This window comes from Panthera leo, chromosome E1 (genome assembly GCF_018350215.1).
Source record: "Panthera leo isolate Ple1 chromosome E1, P.leo_Ple1_pat1.1, whole genome shotgun sequence".
NCBI classification, from domain to species: Eukaryota; Metazoa; Chordata; class Mammalia; order Carnivora; family Felidae; genus Panthera; species Panthera leo.
The window spans coordinates 36,174,903-36,183,995 of NC_056692.1; the positions used below are offsets into that span (position 1 = coordinate 36,174,903).

The 9,093-nt window shown below is 48.9% G+C and overlaps 1 protein-coding gene across 2 annotated transcripts; it reads right to left on the reverse strand.

Annotated features, from left to right (window-relative positions):
• Positions 1 to 3,178: 3,178 nt before the first annotated feature.
• Positions 3,179 to 6,269, reverse strand: ATP5MC1 (ATP synthase membrane subunit c locus 1). Of its 2 annotated transcripts, none has more exons than XM_042915346.1 (5): positions 6,177 to 6,269; positions 5,576 to 5,623; positions 4,609 to 4,686; positions 3,735 to 3,913; positions 3,179 to 3,400 (listed from the first exon to the last, which is right to left on the reverse strand). In XM_042915346.1, the coding sequence occupies exons 2-5, from the start codon at positions 5,612 to 5,614 to the stop codon at positions 3,286 to 3,288; spliced, it is 411 nt and encodes a 136-aa protein (XP_042771280.1). In that variant the 5' UTR covers positions 5,615 to 5,623; positions 6,177 to 6,269; the 3' UTR covers positions 3,179 to 3,285. The 2 variants fall into 2 exon arrangements, with proteins under 2 accessions (XP_042771280.1, XP_042771279.1); XM_042915345.1 differs by having other exon boundaries at positions 6,107 to 6,184.
• Between the last annotated feature and the right edge of the window lie 2,824 nt (positions 6,270 to 9,093).

The following is a 9,093-nucleotide window of genomic DNA, read 5'->3' on the forward strand; positions in this document are numbered from 1 at the left end:
AGCGATCTTCCCACCTGAATTTGGATCCAAGCACTGGAGAGTGCCCTGCACTGAGCCATCTCTTAGTGCGACAAAAGTTGGTAGCACCTTGCTCATGACCTCAAGGCAAGTGTCCTCCCCCAAGGACAGAGGCCAGCGAGTGTCCTAGAGTTCAGGTCACTCCACCCTGTCTAAAAAAGCTAAATCACGAAGATCCTTCTCCTCCCTTCCCCAAAGTCCTGTGCCCCTCCGGAGCAGTCCTTTCCCTACAGGGCCCCCGGCCTTTGGTCTTGGGCTCGATGCCAGGGATAGATTAAGAGCTCCCATCCAGGTCATAAACCCTGGACTAAAAGGAAAACTCAGAACTTGGACTGGCGGTTTGAGGCTTCTGAGTAATAATAGCTATATTAAATTGTTTTTTGTATGTGTTTACTTGTATTAGCCCACGTGGTTGTCCCAACCACCATGAATTGTCCTCATCCCCATTTTAGAGATGAGGAAACTGAGTCTCAGGGGAGTGAACCACCCAGTTAGGAAGTGGCAGGGATGGCGTTTGCACTCCCCTCTGAGTCCCAAATCCATGCTGAACTCTTAAGGTAGTGGTCACTACCTCTCTTGAGAATATAATGAATATAATGAACATAATGGGTCCTCTCTCAATACACCTCTGTGTCTACTTACCAATATTTTGCACTAAGCAAAATGGTTCCGCCCACGGACCATAGACTAAAGAATCTCATTGGTAATGGACTGACTAGCCTTGCTACAGGCGGGGGAGCATTCTCCCCTGATTCTCTAGGGTTCCACGGGTCCACCAACTACCTTCTCAACTTGGCTGATTTAGACTCGTTAAGTCCAGCGATTCCAAGGCTGTTTGGAGCCGGTGACCAAGGTAAATTCCCGCCAGCCCCTTGGCAAAAACTATCTTCCCTGGAGGCCACGCCTTGATTACCATTAGAGGGTAGCGACCTGGGAAGGATGCCAGCCTGACATCCCTAAGGGTTACTCAGTTCCGTTTTCATAACATTACCAGTTAATCCATTGCTCCCTTGGGGACACCTCGGCGGCCAGTTCGACCTTAGTTCCATTCCTTGTCTTTTGCCTGGAGGTTCCTGGGCTCCGCTTCAGGGTCTGTCACTGGCTTGCTGTGGACAACCTTGAGAGAGTTACTTAAGGTAAAGAGGCTAAGAGGACCAAAGCAGGACAACCCACCACAACAATGAATCGTCTGGCCCCAGACGTGCCAAGGTTGAGAAACCCTGTGGCAGCCGACCATCGCTTGTTGAATGAATCTTAGAGGGGCCTGGACTGGAATCCATGGCCTGCTGTGTGTGATACGGAGCACGTCGGTGCACTTCTGTGAAGCTTAGAGGAATCGGCACAGTGCTAAGAGCCTGGGTCCTGGAATTTGAATTCCGGCTTCACTGATCAGCTGCGTGACTTTCACAGGTCCCCACACCTGCCTTTCTTTTTCCTTACCCACCAAATGACTTATTTCGTAGGGATGTTGGAAGCCATTCACAGAAAGTGCTTAGCACTATGCCAGACATACAGGTCCTCAAACGTTAGCTGATGTTATTACAACACTAGCTTCCTTGCTTTTCCTCGTCTATAGCACGCGGCTTTCATACCCAGGTATTCAACGTGCAGTACCGTTTACTGTTCACGGTCCTGCAATACTGTTCATGGTTTAAGGACTCTCTTCAGGCCCCAAACTCCTTAAGGGCAGGACCTTAGATTTCCTTGCCTTCCCCGGGACAACTAGCAGGGTGTTTATTTACCACTTGAGGATTGTTCTCTGCATATCAATTCAATCCATTCTTAATTTTTTTTTTTTAACGTTTATTTATTTTTGAGACAGAGAGAGACAGAGCATGAACAGGGGAGGGGCAGAGAGAGAGGGAGACACAGAATCCGAAACAGGCTCCAGGCTCTGAGCTGTCAGCACAGAGCCCGACGCGGGGCTCGAACTCACGGACCGCGAGATCGTGACCTGAGCCGAAGTCGGCCACTTAACCGACTGAGCCACCCAGGCGCCGCACAATTCAATCCATTCTTATTAAACTCAGTTTTTGGTCTTTAACCCTCTTTGCTAGCTGCCCTTCAGCTAAGAAGGTGTTCTTGACGTTAATTAGGGATATTCTTGGTTTCACTGTCTCCCCCAAGTTGTGAGTTAAGTTGAGGGATAGGGTTTTCACAAGCGGACCCCACTTTTACTCCTTTAGAAGCCATCCAATTGGAGACAAAGCGTGGTACATTTTGCTCGGGCTGTAGCTAATGGAAGCAGCAGCTATGGACTTACCAGCTGGGCCGTCAGCCCCGCGTTAGCCAAGCTGGGGAAGCCTGCTGGGCACAGGCTGAGATAAAGATGGGCACAAGGCTCTCTAACCAATTCGTTAGTTGGTTCAACCAAAAACCAACCAACCAACCAAAAAAAAAAAAAAAAAAAAAAAAAACCCAACAAAACCAAACAACAAACAAAAAAAAAAACCTCACCCTTCTTACCCCTCCCAAGGCTAAGATCGTAAATTCTCCAAGAAAAGGGACTGTACCTCCCAGAACGTTCAGACACTCAAAGGAAGGCTAATTGAGAATGAAAATGAAACGTACAAGTGGGGCTAAACGCAGCCAGGAGGCCCCCCTCCATTTCTTTCCAACGGGCCTCTGTAACTTCTTTGGGACGGTTTCCCTGTCCGTGCCACCTTCATCGTGTGACCATAGTGAAAACAGACGGGACAACACAGGCAGTTAAAGGGTTAAAGGCCTGAGGTGGGCTCCCCAGTTCTTCCACTGACCAGCTCTGTCACACTGGACGCGCGTTACGCTGCGCTTCCCTAAGCCTCGGTCCCCTCGTGTGCCCAACAGGTATAACCACTGTACCTAGAATTCTAGCGTGGCTGACACACACGTAAAACACTCGGATGAGACCTTGGTGCAAATTAGGCTCCTCGAAAGGGTGACCTGTTGTTGTATTAAATTTGAAGGGAAAAACAAGCACCAATCACTCAGGCAAGTCCGTGCTCCCTCCGGGGAGCGAAGGGAACCCTCCATGTTCTTACATCACTGCAGTGCTATTTCTCAGCCCTGGGGAGTTCCAAACCACCAACTGGTGACCCGCTCCTGCTCCCCTGTCCCTCCTTTCCACCAAGCCCCTCCCCCCCCCCGCCCCCCAGGGGCAAAGGAGAGAGGCGCAGGCATATGGGTTTACAGAAACGTTGTGTTTAATGGTAAAGCTTAGCACACTCCAGCACCAGGCACGGCCTGAAGTCCAAGCAGCAGGGACGGGTGGGCGACCCTCGTGGAACCTCACATGGCGAAGAGGATGAGGAAGGCGACCATCAAACAGAAGAGCCCCATGGCCTCAGACAGGGCAAAGCCCAGAATGGCATAGGAGAAGAGTTGCTGCTTGAGAGACGGGTTCCTGCCAGGGACAAGAGATCGATGCCAGCCAAGGGGAGAGGAAGAGGGGAGGGAGAGAGGACACGCGTCAGTTAGGTGACTGGGGGCTGCTGAAACTGGGAAAGGGCCTAGCCTGTCTATATCCTGGGGATCTGGACAGGGAAGCAGCGTGCCAACAAGGTTAAGTTTAAATGACTCAGGCTGGAAATGTATTTAAATTCTGATTCGGAGATCCCTGGAGAGAACAGGAGGTCGATGAAATCCCCCCCCCAAGCTAGTGGGAGCTCCCGCTGAGGCCTCCCCCAGACAGGGTGGCATTTATGTTAGGAGATGCTCTAGGCCACCCCCCATCTTACCTGGCATAGCCAATGATCAGGCTGCCAAACACTGTTCCGATGCCAGCCCCTGAGCCAGCCACACCAACTGTGGCAGCCCCGGCGCCAATAAACTTGGCTGCTGTGTCAATGTCCCGGGAGACGACACTGGTCTGGAACTCCCGCCGGGCCACCTGGAGCGGGGAGCTGCGGTAGGACGGCTAGAGGGGCAAGTCGGGAAGGAGAGGTAGTGAGGCCTAAGGACAGGTGGCTGACTCCATCCCGACCCGACCTACCGGGGCCCCGAAACCGTTGGCAAACTGCCTGGCAGGTAGGTTGCAGGGCATGCTGGGAATTAGTCTCGGGGCCCATTTTCAGACCAGGGGCCAGGGAGACCTCACTTTTGCAAACTTCTCACCTCCGGTGCTCTCACCTTGGGGCACTTAGAACTGTTAAGGCACCATGGGCTGTCTGTCCTCCCCCTTTGGCCTGCAGTCCACTATCTTGAAGAACCCCTCTCTGGAGAAATTAATTATTTCCCAAGATTTTATTTTATTTATTTTTTTTAATGTTTATTTATTTTTGAGAGAGAGAGAGACACAGCATGAGCAGGGAAGGGGCAGAGAGAGAGGGAGACACAGAATGTGAAGCAGGCTCCAGGCTCTGAGCTATCAGCACAGAGCCCAACGCGGGGCTCGAGCTCACAAACTGTGAGATCATGACCTGAGCCGAAGTCGGATGCTTAACCGACTGCGCCACCCAGGCGCCCCCCAAGATTTTATTTTTAAGTAATCTCTACACCCGTGGTAGGGACGTTGTCAAACGTACAACCCTGTGATAAAGAGTCACATGCTCCACCGTCTGAGCCAGCCAGGTGCCCCTGGGCAAATTTATAAGAGGGCCCATATTCCTTTACCTGTTTAGATGGGATCTCTGACCTACTCAAGAAGGATGCAGACACAGGCCGGATGAGATCCCTGGTACAACAGCGGATCTGTAAAGTGAAAGACACATGCTCCAGATCAAGCAAGGGGTACAGAAAAACCCACACGCCGAACTTCTGTCAAAAACAACTACAAGTACCGACAGGAAAGAAGCCCAATATATTTCAAGGTCAATTAATGTATTCCTGTTCCTACCGGATAGGCCTGCACCAGAGACCGCTGCCCTGAGACCCAGGTGTAGTTGGCGGTGGCAACTTTCCCATTTAAAAGCAGGTACCAAAGTTCACTTCCATGGGCACAGTCCTTGTCGGTATGTCAGAAGGGAACAAGAACCCACACTAACATCAAACCGGGTAGGAGGGTTTGGAGCCAGATCACCAATGAATCAGAAGGGGGAAATCTTATTTTGTTGAAGTGTACTCACTGTTACACTCCCTGAATGGACTGGGCCAGTAAGCCTGGTGAGGCTCCTGAAACAACAACCATCTAAGCAGAGCCCTCTGTAACGTGGCTTTCTTGAAATATTTCAGTGGAAGGCAGTGGTTCTCAAACATGGCTGAACATGAGAATCACCTGGGGAGTTCTAAAAAATACAGATGCGTGGATTCCACCACCATAGGGTGTAGCCTGGCCATCAGGATTTTTTTAAAGCTCCCCAGATGATTCCAACACGCAGCCGAGGTTGAGAATGACCGCCTCCGTGGGCTATCCGGCTATGGCCAAGCCAGAATGGGGGTAAAGGTCATATCCAGACTCCGATCACATTCCAAAGCCAAGAAAGCTTGGCGTACACGTCTCAATAAACAGGGGTTAACTGCATCACTACGGCCTCCCCAGAGAGCCAACATCATCAGGATGTCAAGCTCCTCTCAGTTCATTCATTAAACATCGATGGCTCCCACATCGGGCACTACAGATCACACCGGAGCCGCAGCTTACCAGAGCAGAAGGAATGAGTAGTGCCCCGGTGGTCTGCATTTTCTCACTCTGCAGAGGAAAAAAAGATTCATTGACAACCTAGTCGTTTGCTTATAGTGGCGCCCTTCGGTCGTCTCCTACACCCCGCCCGTCCTCCCTGGACCACGTTGTTCCTTGCACCGTGCCCCAGATGAGGAGGGCATTACAGGTCAGAGGATAGCGCGAAAGGATCTGCAAAGGAAGGTCACGGAGATCTTCGGTAGAGGAAAAAGGCCCGAACCCCAGGAAGGAAATGTTGCTAAAGAGGATGGTCTCCCGGGAAGACTTTTGGAGGCAGCTACTGGGTAGGTGCCGTGCAGAGTCTTGCCCATTTTACACAGCTGTCCTCGGCCCGCCTTAGTGGGGACAGTTAATCACTCATTACCGTTGGGAATTAACATTAATAGTTAAGGATATAGACGCCCATCGCTTCTCCCGGCCGTGGGGGCAAACGCCCTTTCGCACAGCCCAGCCCACACCCCTGCCAATCGCTGGCTTCCGGCCCCAAGTCACCTGCACTCCCACTGCCCCGCTGCCCCTGCTCGGACCACAGCGCTTGCCCCGCTCAAGGTGACTGACTCACCTCCCAGCTTTAGCTCTAGGTCTCAGCGTCCAGCTCCCCCACCCACGTGTCCCGAGGTCCCACCACTCTCATTGGCCGCAATCCCCCCGCATCCCTATTGGCTAGCGTCCTCAAGTCCTCCTTTCTTATTGGCTTTCCGCAGCTTCTTCCTCTCTCTCCACAGGAGCTTCGTGGCAGTTCCCGCCTCCATGCGGGTGAAGGCGGGGTTTTCCTCCGAGATCTGGCTTCCGATTGGTCGATCCCCGAAATGCTCAACCATAGAGTCGGCGGGGCTCAGAGGTTCCATAACCTCCCTCACAAAATGGCGGCCAAGGTGGAAGCTGCAGAAAAAGGCGTGGGAGAGATGACCGGGCGTCTTACGCAGTTAGACACATGACCTTGGACCTGAGCCTTCATTCGGGCGCTTGGGCCTTGAGGCGCATTGTATGTCGGGATTTGTAGTTCAGTCTGAGGCCCCAAGGACGGCTGAGATCCCGCGAGACGTTCCTCCAGAAGCCGGGAGAGCCAACGCCTTTGCAGCAATTCGCGCCCTCGTGATTTGTGGAAGCCTTGCTTCCACCTTGGAGAAAAAAGGCGCCCGCTGGTCTATAAAGTTCGCTAGTGGGCGATCGGGGTTTTGTGGTCTTTGGCCGGAGTTCAGCAGTTCTGGACTACCAGCCAGATTTTTTTTTTTTTTTGTATTTTTTTGTATTGTGAAAAGCAAATTCGAAGGATGAAACACTTAATACCCCTGTAGAAAAACGAGCAAAGAACAGGCACAGGCAATCCGCTAAAGAAGAAATACACATTGAAGGAAAGAATTTTTAATTCCGCTAATCATATAGTAGGTGAAGCACACCGTTTGACATCTATCAAAAGAGCAGAATTCTTTTTATTAATGGGAGCCAAGCCCTGTCCTATACTGTTGCCGGTGAAAGTATATGAGTTAGGAAACCTTTACAGAAAATGTGGATAGGAAGAAAATAAAATATTAATGGTTAATTCTGGATTGTGAAGAAAATAAAATGGTTAATTTTATTAATGGTTAATTCTGGATTGTGTAGTAAGGTTGATTTATATTTTTATGAGTATATTACATTTATAATAGAAAAATATTAAAAATTATACTCACCTGGAGAGTTGGAACTCTGGACTCTTGAGACTTAAAACAGCTTGCCAACATAGTATAATGGAAAGAGTGTGGATGACACAGACTTGAGTTCCTATGGTGGCTTCACCATGTAACTTGATTTGCATATCTCTGAGATTACCAACTCTCTCTTGGCTTTAGTGTTATAAACTACCATTGATAGAAGCCTCACCATATGGCAAGCATTGTGTCAGGTTCCTTCAACTGTTACGTGATTTAATCCTTAGGACAACCCTTTAAGTAGGTATTATGACCCCCATTTTACAGATTACCTCATTTCACAGAACGGCTTTCTTCAGTTTGACGTATTTGGTTAGGAGGTAAAGTCAGTATTTGAACCCAAGTCTGCCTGGGTCCAAACCAGAAGCTCTTAACCTAATGGTTAAGGGAGTTCTCGGGCCACGTAAAACCGAGGAACATGTTAAAACAGGGTTCATACTATTTGCCTTACAGAAATATGAACTCAAATAAATACGAGGCATAGGTCACTGGGTGGTGAATGTACTCTTTCTGTTCCAACTCTAAAATAAATTATATTTTCATGTGGATTATCTCTTTGTCTGCATGTTTGTTTGTTTTTCACAAACAGATTTATCATAAAGCTCTACTCCGACGTACTCAAAGTTATTAAGTTTATCCTGTGACCTGCTGGAAATCAGGCAGTTCAATGTCATGTTTAGAATGTGAATTTGGGGGTCAAACTAGCAGGTTTCGAATCCTGACATCATCACTATTGCTGTGTGATCTCTTTAAGACTCAGTCTTTATCTGTAAAAGGGAGATATGCCTTTTTCAACAAGATTGTTTATTTTATTTTTATGGTATCTATCTATTTATTTATTTATTTTTGAGAGAGAGCTCGTGTGTGCACATAGCAGGGGAGGGGCATTCTCTCTCTACAAAACTATACAGGACCTTTTTTTTTTTTTTTTAATGTTTATTTTTGAGAGAAAGAGAACGTGAGCAGGGGAGGGACAGAGGGAGAGGGAGATAGTGAATCCAAAGCAGGCTCCGGGCTCTCTCAGCACAGAGCCTGACTCAGGGCTCAAACCCACAAGCTGTGAGATTGTGACCTGAGCTGAAGCTGGACGCTTAACCGACTGAGCCACCCAGCGGCCCTTAGAGAGAGAGAGAGAGAGAGAGAGAGTCTTAAGCAGACTCCATGCCCAGCTTGGAGCCAGACAGGGCTCGATCTCACAACTGAGATCATGACTTGAGCCAAAATCAAGAGTCAGGTGCTTGACTGACAGAGCCACCCAGGCGCCCCAAGATTTATTTTTAAGTAATCTCTGCACGCAGCACAGGGCTCGAACTCACAACCCTGAGATCAAGAGTCACATGCTCTGCCGACTGAGCCAGCCAGGCGCCCCTCAACAGGATTGTTATAAGGAGTAAATGAGATAGTCTATGTGGAGGTGGTCTTTTAATTATTGAAATAAAAAGTACTAGTAAACCAGGAGAGCATGTGTGAAAATGAAAGTTTGTTGGGAGCCGAAATCAAGAGTCAGGCGCTTAGCCGACTGAGCCAGCCAGGCGCCCCTGGAAATAAAATTTTAAGCCTCATTTCCAATGTAAAACTTGGTAGAAATGTAATCAAAGCTGGAGATGACAAGCTTTAATTAGTCACGTAATGAGAAATTATTAGGATGGGAAAACATGTCATAAGGAAACAAGATAACTCTGCTAGATAAATTTATTAGATAAATGAGAGGTTGGCAATTGTTTCCTGATCGGCATTAAATTTCAGTTTATACTTCATGTTATACTTGCCTAAAGTCTTAGTGGTTTA

Excerpts from the sequence above, each read along its gene's own strand:
- ATP5MC1 (XM_042915346.1), bottom strand. The coding sequence starts at position 5,614 with ATGCAGACCACCGGGGCACTACTCATTCCTTCTGCTCTG. Across the intron at positions 4,687-5,575 it reads TACTCATTCCTTCTGCTCTG|ATCCGCTGTTGTACCAGGGA; the intron begins GTAAGCTGCGGC and ends TTCACTTTACAG. Across the intron at positions 3,914-4,608 it reads CAGAGATCCCATCTAAACAG|CCGTCCTACCGCAGCTCCCC; the intron begins GTAAAGGAATAT and ends TTGCCCCTCTAG.